General features: G+C 34.8%; 3 protein-coding genes across 7 annotated transcripts in view; all 3 read right to left on the reverse strand.

Moving 5' to 3' along the window:
- LOC111714463 (aquaporin-11) overlaps positions 1–5,967 on the reverse strand; it is a 14,213-nt gene extending 8,246 nt beyond the window's left edge. The window contains exon 1 of one of the 2 annotated variants that reach the window (XM_023489571.1): positions 5,902–5,967. In XM_023489571.1, the coding sequence (XP_023345339.1) occupies positions 5,902–5,952 (51 nt within the window). In that variant the 5' untranslated portion in view covers positions 5,953–5,967. Of the gene's footprint in view, positions 1–4,108; positions 4,417–5,901 lie in introns of those variants that run through there. The other variant, XM_023489569.1, reaches the window with a different exon arrangement.
- Positions 5,968–7,855: 1,888 nt separating this feature from the next.
- Positions 7,856–14,871, reverse strand: LOC111714462 (myosin heavy chain, muscle). 2 transcript variants are annotated; one of them, XM_023489567.1, is made up of 4 exons: positions 14,801–14,871; positions 8,746–13,996; positions 8,083–8,661; positions 7,856–8,026 (listed from the first exon to the last, which is right to left on the reverse strand). In XM_023489567.1, the coding sequence occupies exons 2-4, from the start codon at positions 13,987–13,989 to the stop codon at positions 8,021–8,023; spliced, it is 5,829 nt and encodes a 1,942-aa protein (XP_023345335.1). In that variant the 5' UTR covers positions 13,990–13,996; positions 14,801–14,871; the 3' UTR covers positions 7,856–8,020. The 2 variants fall into 2 exon arrangements, with proteins under 2 accessions (XP_023345335.1, XP_023345336.1); XM_023489568.1 differs by lacking the exon at positions 14,801–14,871 and adding an exon at positions 14,138–14,217.
- A 5,161-nt stretch (positions 14,872–20,032) lies between these two features.
- The window catches only part of LOC111714465 (uncharacterized), a 7,971-nt gene continuing 3,388 nt past the window's right edge, over positions 20,033–24,615 (reverse strand). The window contains exons 5-10 of one of the 3 annotated variants that reach the window (XM_023489575.1): positions 23,925–24,018; positions 23,237–23,324; positions 22,106–22,152; positions 20,898–20,962; positions 20,799–20,844; positions 20,033–20,405 (exon numbers count right to left, since the gene is read on the reverse strand). In XM_023489575.1, coding sequence (XP_023345343.1) covers positions 20,315–20,405; positions 20,799–20,844; positions 20,898–20,962; positions 22,106–22,152; positions 23,237–23,324; positions 23,925–24,018 — 431 coding nt within the window. In that variant the 3' untranslated portion in view covers positions 20,033–20,314. Of the gene's footprint in view, positions 20,406–20,798; positions 20,845–20,897; positions 20,963–22,105; positions 22,153–23,236; positions 23,325–23,924; positions 24,088–24,615 lie in introns of all 3 variants that reach the window. The other 2 variants (XM_023489574.1, XM_023489573.1) reach the window with 2 other exon arrangements.

Here is a 24,615-nt window from a genome sequence, read left to right on the forward strand (position 1 = left end):
CTAGGGATGTTAACGTTTTCATTTTTCAGAAAAACGATCGTTTCGTTATGAAAACGACGACGAAAAATCGAAAACGAAACGATCGTTTTTAAAAACGATCGTTTTTTTAAAAAGTTCGTTTTGTAAAAATGGTCGTTTTTAAAACAATCGTTTTTCAAAACGCCCGTTTTTAAAAACGATCGTTTTGAAAAACGATCGTTTTTTCTAAAATTCGTCGTTTCGTTAACGATTGTTAACGACGACCCTTTGTTAACGATCGTTAACGACGGACCTTCGTTAACGATCGTTAACGACGACCTTTCGTTAACGATCGTTAACGAAGAGAGGAAACTGACCTGAAGAGCATCTGTACTTATCATTGAGTAGTTTTTAAGAAAATATCAAGGAGTTTTAACTCCCCCACAACTGTTAAACTTCTTGTAAAACGACATTCAATAAGGTTGCATGTAATTTTTTTAAAGTTCGTCGTTTCGTTAACGATCGTTAACGACAACCCTTCGTTAACGATCGTTAACGACGACCTTTCGTTAACGATGACCCTTCGTTAACGATCGTTAACATAATTGTCAATAAAAAATTTTTTCAAAAACGATCGTATTTTTTAAAAACAATCGTATAAAAAACGGTTGCAAATCGTTTTAATAAAAAAGATTGTTTTCAAAAACGATCGCTCTTCGTTTTCTAAAAGTTCAAAACGAGTGGGTCGTTTTTAAAAACGATAGTTTTTTCCGAAAACTTAACGATCGTTTTTGAAAACGAAACAAAACAACGATCGTTTAACGATCGTTTAACGATCGTTTACAAAAACGATTAACAACCCTAATTCCTACTATATGAAGTCTTATCTACCCAAGTATATATTCAATCCTATTCCTACTATTATGAAGTCTCCTCTACTCAAGTATATATTCAATCCTATTCCTACTATATGAAGTCTCCTCTACCCAAGTATATATTCAATTCTATTCCTACTATATGAAGTCTCCTCTACCCAAGTATATATTCAATCCTATTCCTACTATATGAAGTCTCCTCTACTCAAGTATATATTCAATCCTATTCCTACTATATGTAGTCTTCTCTACCCAAGTATATATTCAATCCTATTCCCACTATATGAAGTCTCCTCTACTCAAGTATATATTCAATCCTATTCCTACTATATGAAGTCTCCTCTGCCCAAATTTCTTTGTTCAGATACTAATCAAAAGAAGTACAAAACTGCAAAAATCCAATTTTGTATTAGGAAATCCAATTTTTGAGACGCAACACATGGGCGCAAAGTTGTGATAAATTTCAGGATGCAAAATTAATTGCTAAATTTTTCAAATTTAGTGGTAGATTACAGAAAAACAGAAAATTGTTCTAATTAGAAAAGTCAATAAATTGATTGATGTCCAAAAAGTGTAACCCAAGCCCTAGGAATTGTCATGAAAGTAAAAAAGTATGCTGAAAAATGTAAAAAAAAAATATATAAAATAATTAAGCGATTCCTAGTTTTCTATGTTGTTTATGCATTTACAAGTTTACAACCTGCAGAATGAACAATTGTTAAACTTTTTTAATCTAAATAGTTTAAAATGTTGAAAACTGAAAAATGCAGAAAAACAAGTGTGTGCAATGATGCATTTAACTAAAGTATGTTTAATTTAATATAAAACTATTTTCATTTATTTTCAATCCTGTTTCAAGTTGCAAGTTACAAAAAGAAAAAAATATAATTAAAAATTGCCACGCAGTACAGTTGACATTTAACCAAATACATTTTGGCTTGAATAAGAGTTTAAAGTTCTCGCTTTTGCATGCTTTTTGCATGCTTTTTTGCATTCTTTTTGCATGCTTTTTGGGAAATTTTCAGAAACCTTTTTAGCAGTTTTCTCCGTGCAGCAAAAAGTACAAACTTGTTATTTTCCCCTTTTTAAAAAATGGACCCAATATCTTTCACAAAGAAATTGAGTTATTGTCACAATCTCAAATGTTCTTATCCCTATATCCTTGCCAACTGATATTTTAAACATTCGGTTGCAAAGACAAAGGGAAAAGGAAATCCGAGTTTGTGGCAAAAACTCAATTCCTTAATTAGAAAAGTTCGTTATGTCTGGATAATAATCTGTTAGCAATTCCTATCATCTTGCATCTACAGTTACATATATTTTATCCAAGTCTTGGAGATTCTATCAACATTTTTTTTACTTCACGTTAGACTAAAGTTATTTTTTACTTCACGTTAGACTAAAGTTAATTTTTACTTCACGTTAGACTAAAGTAAATAGGGTTGATTTATTTATTCAATCTAATTGTGGGGTTATTGATAAGACAAAAATATGTTTTGCCTTCCTAATATGTAACCAAATAAGTTTGCTTTTCTTATATGTGTGCTGAAGCTATAAAGCTGAACTTGAATATGAATCCAAATCTGAATTTTCTCACTGAACGATCGTAGGGAGGTTGTATATCGTGCATTGCCATCTTACAAAACATTTTGCTTTCAGTCCCTTTAACCATATTGCTTGCTTTCTTTCAACCCTTAAATATATGCATCGTCTTTCTATTGTCATGTTTCGAATGATTAAAGGGAGTTACCTAAAAAATTTCTCCACAATACTACATTCTCAGTTCAAGTACCATACATTAACCTATTCTTGTATGGTAATAAAGTTGCAAGAAATCAAAATCAGAGAAGCTATTAGACCACATAAGCCGTACAAGTAATATCACATAAATTTGACCTGAAATAGTTGTAAGTCAGAACCAGAAAGGTGTGGAATAGGAAGCCGACATTAAAGCAATATTTAAGCTGTATTTGATGTTGTTGCAAAACAGATGCTTTTACAGTAGATTAATAATAAATTGTTGTTGTACATTGGACAATTTAAAATTATAACAAAAGGCTTAGAGCCGTCTTTCTGGTTGGCACTGTACTTCTACCGAGTGAACGGTTATTTTCGAACAGTTTGTTGTAAGGGAAGGTAGAATGGACTGTGAAAAGTAGAAAGGACATGTGGGAAGGTAAAAACTTGGGAAGGTAGAAAGGGCTTAAAAAAAGGTAGAAAGGGATTGGGTAGGTAGAAAGGTCTGGGGAAGGTAAAAAGGACAGGGAAAGTTAAAAGAGTCTTGGGAAGGTAAAAAGGACAGGGGAATGTAGAAAGGTCTGGGGTAGGTAGAAAGATCTAGGGAAGGTAAAAAGAACAGAGGAAGGTAGAAAGAGCTGGGGAAGGTAGAAAGGACAGGTAAATGTAGAAAGGTCTGGGAAAAGTATAAAGGACATGGGAGGGTAGAAAGGGCTGGGAAAGGTAGAAAGGACGATGTTAGATACCTTCTCAAAGGGTTTTTTCCAAGTGGCAACTTCCCAAGGGTATTTTCCCAAGCGGCAACTTCCCAAATGTGCAACTTCCCAAGTCGGTCCTAGATACAACGCTCGGCCCCCTAGCCCATCCAAACCGCGGCGCTCGGCCCTCATTGCAGCCTTCGGCGCCTCAGAGGGCCTAACCTAACCTGTGGGAAGTTGTCGCTTGGGAAATTGTACATTTGGGAAGTTGCCACTTGGGAAATTGTCACTTGGAAAAGTACCTAAACCGAAAGGACTGGGGAAGGTGGAAAGGACAGAGTCTGAAAAAGGTAGAAAGGACAGGGAAAGGTAAAAATGTCTAAGGAGGGTGGAACGGGAGCAGCAACTTCCCAAGTCGGTCCTAGATACAGCGCTCGGCCCCCTAGCCCATCCAAACCGCGGCGCTCGTCCCTCATTGCAGCCTTCGGCGCCTCAGAGGGCCTAACCTAACCTGTGGGAAGTTGTCGCTTGGGAAATTGTACATTTGGAAAGTTGCCACTTGGGAAATTGTCATTTGGAAAAGTACCTAACACCGAAAAGACTGGGGAAGGTAGAAAGGTCTGAAGAATGTAGAAAGGACAGTCTGAAGAAAGTTGAAAGGACAGGGGAAGGTAGAACTGAGGAGGGTGGAACGGGAGGTTTGAAAACAAGGGGTAATCAAGGAAGATAAAAAGGGCTACATAGAAATACGCAGGGGGGGGGGGGCTCCAAATCAATTTTAATCAAAACCAATCCAAATATATGAAATTTTATCTAAAAAATAATTAACTGTTTTCCTACCCATATCATTATTCCTTCATGTTTCAATATAATTCCCATTTCCTGTGCTATACATCCGTATATAAAAGACACTAGACCATCTAACATGTTTCGCATTTCGAAAAAAAATGTTAACCATAAAAAATATGAATGTTACAACTAAATGGTAAGCTTGTTTCCATGTGTGAGGGGGGGGGGATCTTCAATGGGTATCTTCCCAGGTTTCCCAGGTTTCATGTACAGTAAAACCCGTAATAACGAATACATCGGAAGAATTTATCAAATGTCGTCTTGACAATTTTCAGTGAGTTTTATACAATATTACGTGAATTTCAGTATTTGTGAAAATAAATATATAGCCATGAATATGCGGGAACAGTTTTAAAGAGTTCCATATAATTATTTAATTAAAAAACAAAATATCTGCAACATTCCATTATCAGAAAATGAAGAATACGACATTTGATGAATTCTTTCGATGTATTCGTTATTAAGGGGTTCACTGTATAATAAATAGTGTTACTAGCACGCATTTGTGAGGACGTACAACTAAGGTGAGAACCAGGAAACTGTGGAATATGAAGACGACTGTTATACTTTAAATAGTCCTACAACGATCAGTGCAGTGTCAATTAATAAGGTGATTTTTTAGCTATATAGTAAACCAACATCAGTTGATTTAAACATTGATATAAGGTCGTCTTCCTATTCCACGGTTTTCTGGTTCTCACTCTACATACAAAGAGAATTATGGAGAATTACTAGAAAGATTGTACCCCAACTCTTTACTTGCCACTGCCCCTTTGCAACAGGGAGTCCCAATAAATGTGGGAATTAAGAGACGAATTGAACATCGTCTTTGATTTCCAATAATTGATATATGACATAAAGTGCATTAAAAAAACTGAGTTTTCCAAAATGTGGTTTGCCTTCTTTGTATTTTTAAAATTGACGGAGATATTAAACATTTAAACAGTTTTGTTGATTTATTATTAACTGGAATCTGGACAAAGGAAATGAGTCTTTGTCACAAACTCTGATTTTCTAATCACTATATCTTTGGAACCAAATGTTGTAGACCTTTGATATTTCAAACTATGAATTCTGTTAAATCAAATAATCAGAGTTTGAAATATCAAAGGTTTACAACATCGGGTTCTAAAGATTTTGGGGTTTATATATTTGATTTTGTTACAAAGACTCAATTCCTTTCCCAACATCTCCGGCAATTTTGTAGGTGGAATGTATGGAAGACCACGATTAGTAGTTTTAGGTGTTAAATGTTTTAACTATGATACTACAAAATCATTTTTACGAAATAATCCCGCTTGGAACAAAGACGATATAGAACTTGTCATTTAATGTTCATTGGGACACCCTGTATATCTGTGATATTGGTTCGTTACAGAAGTACGTCGTAGATAAACCTTGGCATAAAGACATGCATTCAATACTTTAATCGGATCCATTCCACAAAAAGTGCGAGGAAAAGATTGAAAAGTAGATAAGAGATAAAAGGTTTACAATGTCCTACCAGATAAAAGGTTTACAATGTCCTACCAGATAAAAGGTTTACAATGTCTTACCAGATAAAAGGTTTACAATGTCCTACCAGATAGAAGGTTTACAATGTCCTAGCAGATAAAAGGTTTACAATGTCCTACCAGATAAAAGGTTTACAATGTCTTACCAGATAAAAGGTTTACAATGTCCTACCAGATAGAAGGTTGTCCTACCAGATAAAAGGTTTACAATGTCCTACCAGATAAAAGGTTTACAATCTCCTACCAGATAAAAGGTTTACAATGTCCTACCAGATAAAATAGGAAAATGTGACTTGAAATTATTCCAAGAGAAACAAACATTTTATCTGAAAATCCAAGTTTTCTAAAAGAGTAACAAGACAGAAAACAAGATTTCAGACTTTTTACTGATTTTGGGATTTTCTAGAAATTTGCAAGAAATATTATTTGTGGTAACTTGATCATAAGTATTATTGTGTACGGTGGGACTCATAAAACTGTGGAAAGGAAGACGACATTTCATTTTGGTCATTTCATGTTGCTTAAAGCAGATAGTTTTCCTATTAGCTTGAAAATCAACCATTGAAGAGAATTTTGAGTACACTGCACTTCTACTGTAATTGAGCTAATAAATTGAGTCTGAAAAATGTCTTCTTTCAGTTTTCTTGTTCTTAAAGTGTACTAGCTTGGGAACCGAGCGCTGTCAAGATGTTAATAAGTTACTATCACACTAAAGCGATTTTACCGGGAAACTAAATTTTCTCTATTAATGTCAACCCACTCAACTTAGAAACTCAAAACCAAGCTAAGAACATTCTCGAGGGTCTCAAAATTCTCACTCAAAACCTGTGGCAAATCCGTAAGGGGTCCCTGAGTTATGATCTGACAAACTAACAAACAGAAAGACAGGCAGAGATTTCGACTTTATAAATAAAGATATAATAATTATCTGAATTTTGAATGATTATGTAATCATGTAATCATTTAATCTTGTGATCTTGTGATCTTGTGATCTTGTAATCTTGTAATCTTGTGATCTTGTGATCATGTAATCATGTAATCATGTAATCATGTAATCATGTGATCTTGTGATCTTGTGATCTTGTGATCTTGTGATCTTGTGATCTTGTGATCTTGTGATCTTGTGATCTTGTGATCTTGTGATCTTGTGATCTTGTGATCTTGTGATCTTGTGATCTTGTGATCTTGTGAATTGTAATCTAGTGATTTTGTGATCATGTGATAATGTGATGCTTACGTGATTGTGAAATCTTGAAATCTTGAGATCATAAGCTTGCTTTAATGATATTAATAAAAAAGAGTAATCACAGCACTATTAAAAGCTTAGTGCATATGCACCATACTGGATGAAATAATTCTGTACTGTGTCTAGGCAGTCTGCCGGCCACTAGGCACTAAGTTAGCAGTATTGTGTATGAATTTAAATCAACTGGTGTTTGTACACAATGACCTTGTAATGGCGCTTTATTTTTAAAATATATAAAATCACTAAACCTCCTTGAAATAAAACAACAAGCTGAAATTAATTTAAGAAGAATGTGGGGTCGAGGGGGGGTGCCGGGGTGGATTTTTTTCTTTTCATAATACTATTGCCATTGTGCTGCTGAGGTCAAAATTGAAAAGTCAGATACAGTTTGACCCTCAACTTGGTGTCCTTTAAAAAGCTTGTTCTTTTTACAAAAACTGTATACGCATATTGAAATTAAAGATATTTTTGGAGAGAAAATTCGTTTGCCTGATTGTTCAACCCATTGATCTTTCAATCTTAACTTTTTAATCTAACAGAATTCATAGTTTTAAATATCTATGGTCTACAGCATTGGTTTTCAGATAGAACGACATTAGAAAATCAGAGTTTGTGGCAAATACTCAATTTCTCATAAAAGGTCTATCAGAGTTTCCTGTCATTTCAGTAGGTTGAACAAAGAGATAGGATTTCTTCTTAAATCTAAGATTTTTTAACAGTTGTAGTGATCATTAGGATTTTAGGACGTGTTAAAATGTTGCTTTTAAACAGCATTCTTTGCTCATAATCATAAATCTCAAAGTTTCGCGGATTTTTCTGTTAACATTGATGGATTTTCTAGAATTTAAAAGATCAACATTTTTCCAGGCACAATTTTTCAATTTTTTTTGGCCCCATCGGTTTTGCTGTTTTACATTTGATGGTACAAACAAACACCAAAGCCAAATACATATATAGATACCTTATTTAAACTTATTTTTGTGCTTAAAACTTTATTAAAACAAAGAGGTGCTAATACTTAAAGCACAATATGTAATTATGTGAGCATTATGCAAATGTTTTACAGAAATAATTTAGGTTCCATTAAGCTGATTTAAGTTCCATACAGAACTTGAATTGTCCATGTTCAGTCCTCTCCACTCTTCACATCTAAAAGTAAAATAATTGTAAAAAACTATCGTTATTATAAATTATCCAAAACTTACTGGTGCAATTGAAGAGCTACGTCCACGAGATTTAAGTTTTGCCAAAGCTTGTTCAGTTAAGTCTGCTGACTCCTGAGAGGAAGCAAGAGAACCCTGAGTTTGTCTGTACTTAGCCAGGTTCAGAGCTGCTATCTCCTCTGCCTCTTCAATTTGCTTCTTGTAGGTTCTGATTTTACCCTGGAGTTGATCAATGAGTCCCTGCATACGCTCATGGTTCTTCCTGTCCTCATCCTGCTGATAGGTCAGTTCCTGGATCTTACGCTCAGACTTTCTCATTCCCTTCTGGGCATCAGACAAACGCCTGTTTTCAGCATCCAATTCGGATTCCAGCTCCCGGATGCGGGTATCCATTTTCCCCATGGCTTTCTTGCCACCCTTAAGAGCATTTTGCTCAGCATCATCTAGTCTAGCACTCATATCTTTGACCTGGCATTCAAGTAGCTTGCGATCTCTTTCAAGAAATTGGGCAACTTCTTGTTCTGCTCTTAGCTCATCAGCAAGACGAGCAGCATCAATCATAGCTCTTTGAGCCTTCTCTTCTGACATAGCAGCCTCAGATGCCATCTCATCCAGGTCGGACTAAAAAATTCAGAAATTAAGTTATTAACAGAATAATTGCGTACTTACTAGTAATTGTAACAGAATAACTTTAAAACTACTTACCATAAGAGTCTGCATTTCAGCATCAAGCTTCATTTTTCCACCTTGAATTGCCTGGTTGACACAAGTTTGATCTCCAAGAGTTTCATTGGTATCACAAAGTTCCTGCTCTACCATTCTTCTTGATCTGTCTGCTTGCTCAAGCAGAGTACGAGCTTCTTCAAGAGCATTTTGATTGGCATGAGCCTTTCTGTCAGCAGCAATCAAGTTGTCATGAGCAACCTCTTTTGCTCTGCAAGCATCCTCAAATCTTCCTTGGGTTTCTCTAAGACTCAGTTGATATTTCTTGATGATTTTTTGAGTCTCAGCATTTGCTGCATTAGCATGCTCCAGAGAAGTATCTAGATCTAGAACATCTGTTTCTAACTTTTTCTTCATACGGAGGGCTTCGGCTTTTCCTTTGGATTCTGTTTCAATGGCAGACTGCATACCTTCTAGAGCCTTGCCCATGTTTTTCCTTGTTGATTCAAATTCCTCTTCTTTCTCAGCCATTCTTCTTTCAATTTCCTGTCTCACCTGAGTAAGCTCAAGTTGGGCTCGGAGAACCTTATTCTCTTCCTGTTCAAGGGCTCCCTCAGCTTCAGACAGAGCAGCTTCAAGCTCAAGTTTTTCAGCCTCAAGGCGCTTCCTAATTTTGTCAATGTCATGGATTGATCGCCCTCCCTCGCTAATCTGGTCCATGATATCCTTGATCTCATTTGACAGGGTCTTGTTTTCCCTTCTTACCTCATCCAATTGAAGGACAGCTTCCTCATATGCAGACTTGACTCTGAACAAATCAGAAGAGGAGTTTCTTGTCTCCTTCTGACTGTTATCAAGATCCATGCTTAAACTGTCAACCTTAAGCTTCCATTCAGCTACAATCCTATCAAATTGCTTTGCTTTTTTCTCCATTGAAGAGTTGAGGATTTGAGCTTGATCCAATTGAACAGACATGTTGTCAAGCTCTGATTGAAGTTTCTGCTTATTCTTTTCAAGCTGTCCAAGTTTGGAACCCAGTTGGTTAATGGTGGATTCTGCTTCTGACAATCTACCTTGCATTTTCAGCTTGGACATTTCCAGTTCCTCAGCTTTTCCAACAGCATCAGTTTCATACTTAGCTTTCCACATATCTGATTCACCCTCAGCTTTGTTGAGTTGTCTCATCAAATTTTCTTTAGCAGAAACTTCCTCATCGTAATGTTCCCTCATTCCATCAACATCATGTTCAGCATTCTTGAATTTTCCCAGAAGAGATTGGCGTTCTTTTGCCTCATCATCAGCAATTCTACGCTGTTCATCCAACTGAGAAGCAAGTGCAGATTTTACCTTCACAAGCATACTGGCAGAATTCTCAAAAACCTGAAGCTGACGAAGAAGATCTGCATTTTCAGCAGCCATTTTTCGCTTTGCACCCTCAAAATCACCAAGAGTAAGATTAGCCTCTTCAATCTTCTTGCTGAATTCATTCAATTGACTGCACAAAGTTCTGTGAGATTTTTCAGCAGAAGCATGAGATCTGTTGACCTCATCTGTAGCAGACCTCACATCTGCAATCTCATGCATAATGTGCTGCTTATCCTTTTCAATCTTTCCCTTCATTTTAGATAGCTGGTCAATTTGTTCTGTCATTTCAGCAATAGCATCTTGATGCTTCTTCTTAAGAGAAACTAAAGTTGATTCTTGATAGATATGAGCTTCTTCTAAATCACGTCTGAGCTTGGTAACCTCTGCTTCTCTTTTCTTATTAAGCTCAACCTGAGCTGATGTTGCTCCTCCAGCCTCTGCCAACCTTTCCCCAAGATTTTCTAGCTCCCTGGCAAGATCAGATCTTTGGCGTTCAGCTTTAGCTCTAGCCTGACGCTCAGCTTCAAGTTCTTCTTCCATTTCCTCAACTCTGGCCTGGAACTCTTTAATGCTCTTCTGAACTCTAGCAACAAGACCCTGTTCATCTTCTAATTTAGAAAACAATCCACTTGAATCCTTTTCTTTTTTCATGATAGCTGCTTCAAACTCTTTCTTAGCTCTTTCAAGATCTGCAACTATCTCCTGAGTGATTTTCAGGTCTCCCTCTATCTTTCTGCGCTCCTTTTCAACATTAGTTCTAGCACGCTTTTCCTTTTCAAGTGAACCTTCAAGTTCATCAAGAGTTTGTTCAAGCTTATTTTTTATTTGATTCAGATGAGAAACCTTTTCCTCTGCAACTTGAAGGTCTTCTCCAGCTTTGGAAGCATTCTCATTCAAGTGTTTCTTTTCTTTGTTCAGCTTATTAATAACTTCATCTTGGTTTGCAACCTCATCATTAAGACTTCTAATGGTATGGTCTCGGTTGGTCTTCTCCTGTTCCAGTTTTTGAATAGCCATATCTATGTCTTCAATATCTTTCTTTACTGCTATGACTTCTTGCTCCAGTACTTTCTTGTCTCCAGTAGCCATTTGTCTTTCCTCCTCTTTCACTATAAGGATTTCCTGAGAAACAAGTAACTGACCTTCTAAATCCGCTTTCTGAGAATTCATTTTTGCTTGTTTTTCATGATATTCAGACATGTTTCCTTGCTCCTTTTCTAGTTGCTTTAATAATGCTTTGGTTTCCTGCTTGATATTTTCATTCTCAAGGAGCAGACTTTCTTTGGTTTTGAGCTGTTGATCATAAGCACCATACTTCTCATTGGCCTTCAATTCGAGAAGACGAAGTTCTTCCTCGGGATTAGCTCTGCCAATCATGGGACGGGTCTTTTGAATCATGACGAACCATCCCCAATCTCTGAGAGCAATGTACTTTCTGAAATTTCTCTGACACACCTTTATCAATTCTCTTTGATCTCTCTTTACTCTGAAGAAAGCACTTCTGATTCTGAGAAGAGCTTGTCCCTGCAAGTAACGAACAAGTCTGATAACAATATCATCTCGTTTCTCCTCCAGGAATGCCAAAGCACCAGCTCTGAAGAAAACTAAGGTGTGCCCAAGACGATATCTTTCTCTGGGAAAATCTACTTTGTCCATCAGTGCATAAGAAGCAGTCTTATTGTCAGCAGAGCTATTGATCTCTGCAGCACCAAGAACTGCATATCTTGACTTAAAATCAGGGTAAAGCATTCTATTGGGGAAACCTCTCATGCAAATTCTGATACCTTCAAGTACACCATTACATGTCAGCTGATGCATAATAAGAGGAGGTTCAACATCTCCAGGCTTCTTGTGGGTATTGGGTACTAGACAACGTACAAAGTGAGGTTCACAACTATGAAGAGTTACCATCAACTCTCCTAAAGAAACAAGATAGACAGAGGACACTGTCTTTCCACCACCTCCCTTCTTCTTCTTCTTGCCATCGTCCTTTGGTGTTACAGAAGGTTGTCCTGCATGATCCCTCCACAAGTGAACAAGAAGCTCAACACTAGAACTAGACTTGAATATTTCAACAACTGAGTCATTTACAGGATCTTTGTTCTTCTCAAGCCAATTGGTGACATTGTATGACACAATTCCAGCATAATGGCTGAGGGCAAAATGAGCATTTTTGTCCGTTTTTGACTGAGGCTTCAAGAACACAGGCAATTTACCAAGAGCTGCTTTTAGCTTTTCTTCAAAAGATTTATCAGTGGCTTTGGGGAAAAGGGATTCCTCCTCCAAAATAGCCCAGATTCCCATTGGCTTCTCAAACATGATAATACATGCAGCCAAATCCATACCAAAATCAACCATTTCCCAGTCAATACCTTCCTTGACATATTCTTCTTGTTCTACAACAAACATGTGGTGATTGAAGAACTGCTGAAGCTTTTCATTGACAAAATTGATGGATATCTGCTCAAAGCCATTGTACTCAAAGATCTCAAATCCTGCAATGTCCAACACAGCGCAAAAGTTATTTTTCTTAAGAGTTGGGTCAATAAGTGTGTCATTACACTTCTCAATCAGCCACTTGAATACTCTATCAAAGATAGATCTGGCAATTCCGCCTACTGAATTAATTCCTTGAACACATGATTGTCCCTTGGTTACCCATTCAGTTCCAACCTTTATCCTAGGTTTGCAGAAAGCTTTGATCATGGCATTGGCATCAACTCCAAGAAGAGCAGCAGTTTTTCCTGGGAATGTATCAGGTCCAGTGAGTTCACACTCAGCCTGGTCATCACGACCTTTGGTTTTGAACTCAATACCACCAAAAGTCATGACAGCAGCTGTAAGCATGTAGCACTCAAACTTTTCCTTTTCTCCAAAACCAAGAACGTTGAAAGCATCTTCAGTATACTCCAACTCTTCATTGTCATCAATAGAAGCAACAGTTGTTTTTCCTTGGGATACATATGTGTAATCATAAATATCACTGCTAAGTTGGCACATAGCTCTCAATCCTGAGCCAATACCATCTCCATAAGGTTGAATAAGCTGATAGAAGATATGGTATGACCTTTCAACTGATTGCTGTTCAGTGATACGGGATTTCTCTAGTAGGTAGGATACAATATCACAACCGGCAAGCTTACCAGAAGCGGTGAAATGAATTCTGATAAATTTACCAAAACGAGAGGAATTGTCATTCCTGGAAGTTTTGGCATTACCATAAGATTCCAGAATGGGATTAGTCGCAACAATCTGGTCTTCAAGGGAAACCTTCTTTTCAGCTCCCTTTTTGGTGCTGCTAGCAACTATGGCAAGATAGGTGATAACCTTCTTGGTGTTTTCAGTTTTTCCAGCTCCAGATTCTCCAGTAATCAACATAGCTTGATTTTTGCTGTTTAACAGCATGCCACGGTATGCAGTTTCAGCAATGGACCAAAGATGGGGAGGACATTCATTACGCCTCTTACCCAAGTATATCTTAGCAACTCTATGGGTGTAGATAGGATACCTCTTGTAGGGGTTAACAACGACAACAAAAAGTCCAGAGTAGGTATGGATCATCTTAGCCTGGTAACGGGTCTTGAGGTTCCAGAAAACAGAGGCATCATTGAGGAAAGTAAGATTTACCATGTCCTCACATTTCTCAAACTTGGGAGGGTTCACCTTTCCAACTTCAGAAGCTTTCAGGGTGAACTTCTCATGGCCCACAGCAACAACACATTTGCTTGCTGGGTCCTCAAGATCTCCTGATTCAATGGCACCTTCACGATATCCTCCAGTCTTTGGATCCGGAATCCAAACAGACTTTTTGGAATCATATGGCTTAGCCTGATCTGATCGCTTGACCTCCAGAGAAGGAACCAGAAACTCTGTTGGATCTGGGTCAACTTGCCCCTTGACAATTTTTACGTGTCCAGGCATGGTGGTCCTAGTTGCAATTAAAAGGATTAATTTACAGTAAACCCTTGGAAACTAAAAATAAAGACTTTTTTGAATAGTGGAAGGGGGATGGTACTAGGTAGGGATCCATAATTTTGAACTTCAGCTTTAAATGGGTATAGTTATTGACCTGGGATAAGAAAGGAAATGTTGTGACCGATATTTTAAAAAGAGTCAAAGAAATTAAATCTTTGCCACAAACTCTGATTTTCTTATCTGTAATAATAATAATAATAATAATATAATGATATATCTTTGCAACCCAAAGCCGTAGAACTTAGATATTTCGAACTATTAAATCTGTTAAAGCAAATTATCGTTGTTTAAATATCAAAGGTTTACAGCATGTGGTTGCAAAGATATAGAAAATAGAAAATTTTATTTTGTGGAAATTCCTCAATTTCTTTACATTGATTTAAAAAGCATTTATGTCTATTCTAACGAAATTCTATAAACTTTATTATTTCATCATTTTTTAAACAAGTATTTTTCCTTATAACTGCAGTAAACAATTTGAAACGGAATTTTATTTGTTATTAAGCTCAAAATTTGTAGGTCTTTAGATATTGAGCAAAGATTTTTTCTTACATAAAATTCAAAACTCAAACCAATAGTTTGTTTGTATCATAAAAATATAAATGGACAAAGTTGAAAACAAAGCAAGGCTACGAGAATAACTAACATTTTTAAAAACAAAATTAGAAATCTTTTTCAAAATAAAAAATGAAGATTTTATGGAGAAAAGTTGAGAATTTTATTTGGTGGGGGGGGGGAGAGATAGAATTTGTGATACCTTGTCGAGTTATAAGTAAGGAGTAAGGACTGACTATTGAACAATGATGACCTCGTATTTATACCAAATGTTCTGACCGGCCGCGGCGTCTCACTCGCTTAGCGTGAACTTAACTATGGAAAATTTAAGATTTATGTAAATATGCAGTATACTGTATACTGCATATTTGCTTCCTAAAACATATATATTTCAAGTTTTCTTACATTTAAAGGGGCGGATAGCGTAATTCTAAGTGCCATGTCCGAATCACAACGGTACCCTTTAAAGCTTTGTCTGATTAATAATGTCATGTCGACGTTTTTTTATTTTTGAAAACTGTTTAATTTTCATTTGGATTTCTCACTTAGATTTTCGGCTCGTGTCTCTTTAATAAAATGAGACTTGTTCTTATCTTGTTATAATCCTTTTACACAGATAAATATAAATACAGATTTGTTTATGTTTATAAACGTTTGAAAACATTGAAAACATTTAAACACTCATGCCGACAGAAGAAATAGTTGTTAACCTCTTCACAAGACTGTTGTATACTTTACAATAACGTTGTCAAATCTCTCTTTACAAGGCTGTTGTATACTTTACGATAACGTTGTCAAATCTCTCTTCACAATGCTGTTGTATACTTTACAATAACGTTGTCAAGTCTCTCTTCACAAGGCTGTTGTATACTTTACAATAACGTTGTCAAATCTCTCTTCACAAGGCTGTTGTATGCTTTACAATAACGTTGTCAAATCTCTCTTGACAAGGCTGTTGTATACTTTACAATAACGTTGTCAAATCTCTTCACAAGGCTGTTGTATACTTTACAATAACGTTGTCAAATCTCTCTTCACAAGGCTGTTGTATACTTTACAATAACGTTGTTAAATCTCTTCACAAGGCTGTTGTACACTTTACAATAACATTGTTAAATCTCTTCACAAGGCTGTTGTATACTTTACAATAACGTTGTTAAATTTCAAGTGATCCCTCTCCATAGAAATTGCATGGCGGTAACATCTATCTTTCAATCTTAAGAAATTGATTAATGCTTTTCAACTTGGAAGTAATTTTTTTTCTTAAAATCTACCAAAACTAGGAAGGTGAATGACAATGACAATTTTGACAACTGAACTCTGACAATTATATATTTATTATTTTTCTGCCGCAATGTATTGCTCACTCTAAAAGTTGGGAAGGGGGCGGGTGGGGTGGGGGGGTTGCTTAATATTGCAACCTCCCACTGAGGTATACCTGTATACCTCTATACCCAAGTATTTGTATACCTGTATAATCTGTATATCTGTAAAGCTGTGTAATCTGAAAATCTGTCCACCTGTATATATCTCTATATCTGAATATCTGTATATATATATATGTATATATGTATACCCGTATACCTGTATACTTGTATATATCTGTACTGTATATCTGTTTCCTGTATATATCTCTAAATCTGTATATCTCTATATATATGTATATATGTATACCCGTATACCTGTCTATACTGTATCTGTACTGTATATCTGTTTCCTGTATATATCTCTATATCTGTAGATCTGTTTATCTGTATACCTGTATACCTGTATATCTCTATATCTCTATATCTGCATATTTATATACCTGTATACCTGTATACCTAAATACCTGTATACCTGTATACCTATAAATATGTATACCTGTATATCTTTATACCTGTATATCTGTGTACCTGTATATATGTATATCTGTATATCTGTATATCTGTATATCTGTATACCTGTATACCTGTATATCTGTATATCTGTATATCTGTATACCTGTATATCTGTATATCTGTATACCTGTATATCTGTATATGTGTATATCTGTATACCTGTATACCTGTATACCTGTATATCTGTATATCTGTATAATTTTTTTTCTAAACTTGACTAATGCTAAAATTTCGTCTCTGTAAATTCCTTTGAAGAGAAAAAAATGGTCGCATTAATCTATGTTTCGTTTCAACCCGATATGCTTAGAAAAGAAAGTCCTATTTATAAAAGACTTAGGACTTTTTTCTTCAGAATTTTAAGTCCTGTGATCTTTTGATTAAAAGTAAGATTATCCATATAGCGTTCACATAAAACTATACCAAAGATGATTCACATTATAAACTGCCAAACTGGTGACTAGTGAGAGCACTGCATTGAGCGAGCAGTATTTGAATCACAAAGTTTTGGTTTTAATTGCGCATAATTCTGAGTTATGCCGCGTACTCGGAAAAGTACGGATGTATTTAATGGAGGAGGCTGGATAGATATAATATGTAGGAACATGATAATTGATATCTTACTTAAAATTTATTTTCATAATGTTTTCACTTTCAAGTACACTTTATTTTTTATATAGAAGAATGAATAAAAACTATACTTGAAATGAGAAATGATTTGTAAAAATCCAGGGGGGGTACACACCCCCCTCCCCCCTAATTTCACTCAGGGGGGGTAATGGACTGCCACCCCCCTGAAACCGCTTATGTCGGTTTATCTGTATATCTGTATATCTGTATACCTGTATACCTGTATATCTGTATATCTGTATATCTGAATACAAGGGCATATATAGAAATATGAGCGAAAAAAAGTGGAGCTGTAAATTCAAAACATTTTGCTTTTTGGATACTTTAAAGGTATACATACAGACACAGTGCAATTGCCTTGGTAGTATAATACTTTATCCTAACTTAAAACAAAACTAGCAGAAAAAAAAACTAATATTTTTATGTTCTTCACTCTTCAGTTTCAGATTTGAAAAATGTGATAGATCTGGCATCAGGTCCCATTCCCTGTATACGCCCTTGCCTGCAGTATACCTGGATACTTGTATATACACCTAGAGAAGAAAATGTGTTCGGAAGCTACGCGTCCCAACAATGGGATTTTTAATTTTAGAAATTCTATTTTCCCCGCGGCCCATTCACGCTCCCACCCACTTGCCTAGAGAAAAAACTCAAGAATTTTCCCCATACCTTACGACCCAGGGTCAGACATAAACTGATTCATACACTAGCGTCCCTAAGCAAGCTCTATATATATTTGTGGCATGTTGCCATTGTATTTTAATTAGTATTCTGTATTTTACATTGCAGGACTTGAGAATAATATAATATAAGGGCCGTGGTCGGGCCCGTCTCTTAAAGGATTAGCTGGTCTATACAGATAGATCTTCCAGAGCAAGGAATTGTTTATATATTTGTGTCCCTTTTATAAATAAATAAACATAGATAGTTTATGTACGCAAAATCACCAAGAATTGTACAGTCCGCTACTTCAATTATAAGCGGGGTGGTTTGGTGTTTTAATGGATTGCATAATTATTAAACCACTCAGGAGTGAATTTTATTTTGAGAGTATCAAATTATCAAATTATCATATTGACGAGAACTAAAGAAGGACATGAGTAGGACTAAACTAACTTAAATTTCTCTCTACAGAACTCATGTACACCACAAGTACTCAATGACATAAGAACAGCTAATGTTCACAACCGACCTAGTTAATCTATATAATAGGAATATCTTTAAAACATCTCTGTACATTTATATCTTTCAAGATGAAAAATGTCGTCTTATGCGCAATCTATCTTTATCTATGCTTTTATTACGTTGAATGTTTATAAAATTCTTATTTGTTTACTAATATCGTCAGATGAGGGGAGGAATGCCAGCCACAATAATGTCTCCTTCGAACCACATTATCCTAATTTTTTCTGCCGAGCCACCTCGGAATTCTCGTCCTTCGTTTTTTGTGTGTTAAAAGTATCCAATTCTTGAAGATAACACTCTATTTTAAAAATCTGCCCACGCTAGGACATAAAATATGGATGGACTAAACTATTGCAATGATAACATCATGTTCGAATCTTCAAACTGATGAGAATGATGTCAAATTTGTATTCCACCTCGCAGGAATCATAAAAATACTCAATTTTTTAATGTCGTCGTCATATTTCTTAGATTCTCTCACCCTAGTGTTTGTTCATCAGTCTGGATTTTGTGATGTTTTAAAGGGAGTGTTCGTGAAAATTAATGTGGGTTTAGGCTTACGGCGAAAAATAAGCTCTTTTGATTGCTACTAATCTTACTTTTATCTGTTGTGTCCATCAGGAGAAAATTGTTAAAAACAAGTCATGCTGAAGAACGTAGCGTCCATATAAAATCATAAAGTTGCAATATTCAACTCGGATCGTAAAATAATCAATTTAATTCCAAACAAACCATTCAGATATTACAAACAAAAGTCATCGATTGTTTTTCGACGCGTTTGTATTTAGTTTATATTTCTTAATATTTTAATTTTCTTTTTAAAATAATATTTCGCTGGCGCTGGATTTTGGAACATTCCTGGGAAATATGAAAATGTCGTCTTCATTATTAAAAATCCTCGAAACAGGAATAAATGTTTTCAAAAATAACTATCAGATCATTAAAAATAAAAAATATTATGAAATATCGACAATATACGAATGCGTCGGAAAATTATCGATGATTATTGTTTGTAATATCTGAATGATTTGTTTGGAATTAAATTGATTATTTTACAATCCAAGTTGAATATGGCAACTTTCTGAATTTATCAGCATCAGACGTTTTTAACACTTTTCGCCTTATAGACGCAACATATTAGTAGCAATCAAAAACGCTTCTTTTTCGCCGTAAAAACCTATACCCCATTTTATTTTTCGTAAACACTCCCTTTAATGAAGCAAATAAGTAAGATTGGTCTATCTGCACACAACTGCTGTATACTTGTTCATTAGAAGCTACAGAGATACCTAAAATGAATGAGACGACTATACGGAATGTGTATTGTCTGTTTCCTTTTCTTCAAGGGTCTCTGCATAATAAACTGTTGAAATTTGTTTACCGAATAATTTAATATCCAGACTTCATTCAGGGCAGCTATTTAATTTAATCTTGGAATTTATGTAATTATTTTAAGAGTTTCAAGGATCGTCTTTACAGTCTCATGAGACAAATGAGTATTTAATGATAACAAAAATATTTTGTTGTTATTTTGTAATTTTAAAATTACTAAACATATTTAAAATTTTGTTCAAAGTTAAGTATTAAAATTCATAACTTTGATCTAAAGGGCTTCTTCTTTTGCTACAGTTTTTCAGTCTCGAACTACTCAAACAAAATTTTTTCAACAATTTTTTTTCAACTTTTGTTTCAAATTTTTTTTTCTACGGGCAACGCCGGGCCCTTCAGCTAATAGATGATAAAATAATTAAATAATTTATTTGTAACAATGTTTCAGCTTTAATCACGGCAGTGTATTGATAAGTAATCACAATTAAACATATATATATAATGAAATAAAATAAAGTTTTTTTAATAACATATTAGTTAATATTCTTAAGTAAGAACATGTTTTGTCTTTGTGAGTATTTTGTCCATTTTGTCTTTTCGTGATTTCAATTGTCCGTTAGGTCTTATGTAATCTTGAGTTGTCTAGTTGTCTAGTTGTCTAGTTGTCTAGTTGTGTATCAGTCGTAGAGCTCAGTTTATATTCTCGTGTTATAAATAGCTTTCATAACTTCTAGATGTTTTCGAATTGCGGCATTTCTCTGCGTCTGCTCGCTCCCCCGTGGAACTCTGAAAACCAAACCAAACCAAATATTGAATGAAAACTTTAATTTTGTTAATTCTGATTATCCTAGAACAGTGAATATACAGTGAACCCCTCAAAATTTAGTTTAGGAAGACGACTTTTCTCTTCTTTGTTTTCCACTATTTTTGTTCAGTGCATAGTGCATACAAATATAAATAACTGTCGTCTTCAGCATTTCTTTTAATCAAAAGTTTCATTTTTAAACTGCGTTATCACTGACAGAAAAATGGTTTGGAATTTTTAGCAACATTTTGAATTAAAGTAAATTAATCACAAAAAAGCATAAAGTAATTTAAGCTTATTAGTTCTCAAATATTGGTTAGCCGTTATCACTGTTTCACGTCGGGAAACAAATCTTTTTTATTTAGTTTAGTTTCCTTTGCATCAGAGGTGATTGCGATAAAAAATCTGCATCTGAAGACTCTGAATAGAAATAATATTAAACTTTATCTTTTATTATGATATTTTTTGCAAACCTTGGCGTTTCCCCATTAAAGGTATTGAGTTCAATTCTGTTCTCATCAATTTTTCTCTCTTAAATCTAAACAAGAAATATTTAATTTAATGGCTTTTCTTATGAGGGACTTGGATCTTAATTTCAATCAAATCTCCCCATCACTATAGTTTCAGAAGAAGTAAATATTTCCATTTACTGTTAGCGCCGATTGAAGGATTCATAACTCTGATTGGATAATGAGATAGATAGAAAGATAGATATTACCGCCATACTATTGCTATTGGTTCAGAATAGACAACAAACACATGACTAAACCCTGGATGGATTAGGCGCTAATGGACTCGGCATACAGAAGTGCCATCTTATCTCCAATTAATGAATTGAATGCTCGATTCACAATGGATCCCTTTAAACCTTTATCTCTGCAACCATGAGAAAGAAATCCTCTTTTCCTCTCAAATGACAAAAGATAAATGCTTACAATTTCCTTCCTTGTTTCTGTTGAATAATTTAACTTTTATTGAAACCAACAAGTTAAACAAACTAAAACATTATCAATAAGTTTTCATACAGAATTACAAAAATGTAATCCACTATTTTTTACTCAGACTAAGGTATGCATCGGAAGTGTAAATCTTGAAATTAAGGGTCATTTGAAATTACATTGACAGTCCCTTTAAAAGAAAAAAATGGCTAAACAATCTAAAAGAAAAAAGAAAAAAGAAAAAATAGAAAAATTATTCGGCCAAAACTAAGACTTTTGGTATTTTTTATCCTCTTTTGGGGACTGTGAATTGTGAAAACTTTATTTATTCATCGATCAACAAACTATCTTTGATTTTCAAGCTATAAAGGAATTGAGTTTTTGCAACAAACTCAAATTTCCCAATTCCTATATCTTTGCAACCTAATAGTGTAAACCTTAGATATTTCAAACTTTGGATTATTTGTTCTAACAGAATTCATAGTTTGAAATATCACAGGTCTCCGACATAAGCTTGCAGATATATAGGGATTAGAAAATCAGAGTTTGTGGCAAAAACTCAGTTCCTTTAGTTCCGAAGAATCCGAGCACAATAAGAAAATAAGGATGTATCTGTCATCATTGAGCAGATAAAGATTTGTTGTGAATCCGACATTCTACTTTACAATTACAAATGGGGGTCATATGAAATTAAGTCTCCAGAGTCCCTATTGACGCTAAGTTTGTTAAAAAAAAACTGTTACCTGGAGGAGAGGCTGTAATCTCCAAAATTATCATGAAAACGGAAACCCTGAAAAAAGATGAAAAGTTACTTTTTCATCCCTCTTCAATATTATATGTCAAAATTTTTTCAAACTTGCTTCAATATTAAGTTAAAGTTATGTCAAAATTACATGATTATTATGTTTGATAAAGGAAATTATTATTATATCTTTGAAACCTGAAGTTGTAAACCTCTATATTTAAACTATGATGAATGGAATAAAACAATTTATATTGTGTAGAGTAATCAGTTTCCTGAATTGAATGCCGCAGCTTTTGAAATAATAATGGATATATGTTATTGAGCAATTCAAAAATCAAAAAAGTCACTGATAAAAAAATCCAAGCGTGAAGATACAGGACCATTTTCAAAAGAATGGACTTTTCTTAATATTGTTTTTAAAACCTTTAATTATATTTTTGATAGATAAGAGTGGAATAGTAAAATTAATGAATCATCAACCGATATTAATTGTTTAATCAAGATTAGATATTCTCGATACAGAATACAGGATGCAAGATACAGAATACAGGATGCAAGATACAGAACACTTCATTCTCACAGCCAATCAAGACCAAGATTTTTCGGTTTTCCAATCTTGCAGCAAAATCTGGACCAAGTTTTACAGCCAATTAAGTACAAAAAGTGGTCAAATCAGGACGTTTTCCTCAAACTTTTTACGGCCAAATCGGAACCCCAAAAAATACCGTTTAAATACCATTTATAGATATTTCAAATCAAGGTTTTGCTTTTGCTGAGCTTTAATGTTTATTATTAATAAATACGTGTCCCATAACACATAACTATACATACGGAGTCCTAAATTACTTAACAATGTATGCACAGTGTCACACAGCATTAAAAATACTTGCAAGAATCAAGATCAGCTTAATTACTGATTTTCTTACACCTTCAGCAAAAAATTATGTTTTGATCCCAAAAAAACAAAAAGCAGTAAGAACGTCCGAAATGTTCAAGTGCAAGTAAAAAATTTTGTAATCAAATCTTTATAAAAGATTCTGTGATCTACTTCTATGATCCACCTTATGATATATCTTACAATCTATTCTATGATCTATTCTATGATCTATTCTATCGTATAATCTATCACCTGTGGAGATCTGAGAATATTATCCCAAACAAATTGTCCGGATTCTCTGCGAGGAGACGACCTTTTTGCAAAACTTTCATCAAACATTCTAAAACAATATTTTTATGACAAAAAGAAAGAAATTTCAGTGTGTTTAAAAACTTTTTTGGTTGGTAAAGGTGAAGGTCTTTATTTTAGAAATTGAATATTATAACTTAAAGGGACTGTAAGCCTAACTTCAATTGTCTCTAGATTTGAAATATGTGGTTTAACGGTCTCTAGATTCAAGATATGTGGTTTAACAGTCTCTAGATTCAGTATATGTGGTTTAACGGTCTCTAGATTCAATATATGTGGTTTAACGGTCTGTAGATTCAAGAATCAAGATATGTGGATTAACAGTCTCTATATTCAAGATATGTGGTTTAACATTCTCTAGATTCAAAATATGTGGTTTAACAGTCTCTAGATTCAAGATATGTGATTTAACGGCCTATAGATTCAAGATATGTGATTTAACAGTCTCTAGATTCAAGATAGGTTGTTTAATAGCTTTAATTTTTGTTCCAGCTAGCATTTAATCTCCGCCAGCCCTGCCATGGTAAATATTCGGAGGAGCTTCCACGAAGGATATTTTATAACTATAATCTACGCTGGTCAGAGCTCGTTTAAATTTTTAACATTCTTGAAATCTGATTGTTTTCTTTACCTCCTGCCTGAAGCTTCATATCCAGATCGTTTCCCTATTCTCCAGCCTGGAGTAAACTTATGACCCTCCAACCTCTTTTCTAGACCCATAGATCCTAGGTTCAAGTTATCCTCAGACCCTAGTGTCAACTTTCCTGGGGATTTCAGGGTTGCAGAAACAAGTTCTTAACATTAGAATTTTTTTAATTGTTTTCAAATGCAGAGACGCACTAGACATGATAGTTGAGGTGAGAATGCAGTATTGTAGAGAATTTTTTTAGAATTCATTGAGAGATTTTAAAAATATAATTGTCGCTTTTGCTGAACAATTTTACACCGTAAATAGTCTCATAGGTCTTAATTGCATTCCAAAATTATTCTCTACTATACTGCACTCTCAGCTCAACTACAGGGTGTCCCAAAAAACATGGTAATTCAGTGACGAATTCGATATCGTCTTTGTTATGAATTAGCATTGTAATACCTAATTTCAAAAGCCATAATATTATTATGTCTGCTTGAGTTTATTTTATGAAAAGGGTAGAAGACTATAAAGATGTGTCTAAACAACCGTATGCAGTCAAAACATAAACAAACAAAATGTAAACATAGCAGACGAAACTCTTACAGATTACAGCTTTCTCAGTAGGTATCACTATACTAAATCAAAGAATTATTTGAAAAGACGATATCGAATTCGTCACTGAATTCCC

The sequence above is a fragment of the Eurytemora carolleeae genome, unplaced genomic scaffold (genome assembly GCF_000591075.1).
Source record: "Eurytemora carolleeae unplaced genomic scaffold, Eaff_2.0 scaffold1531, whole genome shotgun sequence".
NCBI lineage: Eukaryota > Metazoa > Arthropoda > Copepoda > Calanoida > Temoridae > Eurytemora > Eurytemora carolleeae.

What these genes read in the sequence shown, in the direction of transcription:
- LOC111714462 (XM_023489567.1), bottom strand. Translation starts at nt 13,989, where the DNA reads ATGCCTGGACACGTAAAAATTGTCAAGGGGCAAGTTGACCCAGATCCA. An exon ending in CTGAAATGCAGACTCTTATG is followed by an intron (nt 8,662 to 8,745) that starts GTAAGTAGTTTT and finishes TGAATTTTTTAG; the next exon opens with TCCGACCTGGATGAGATGGC.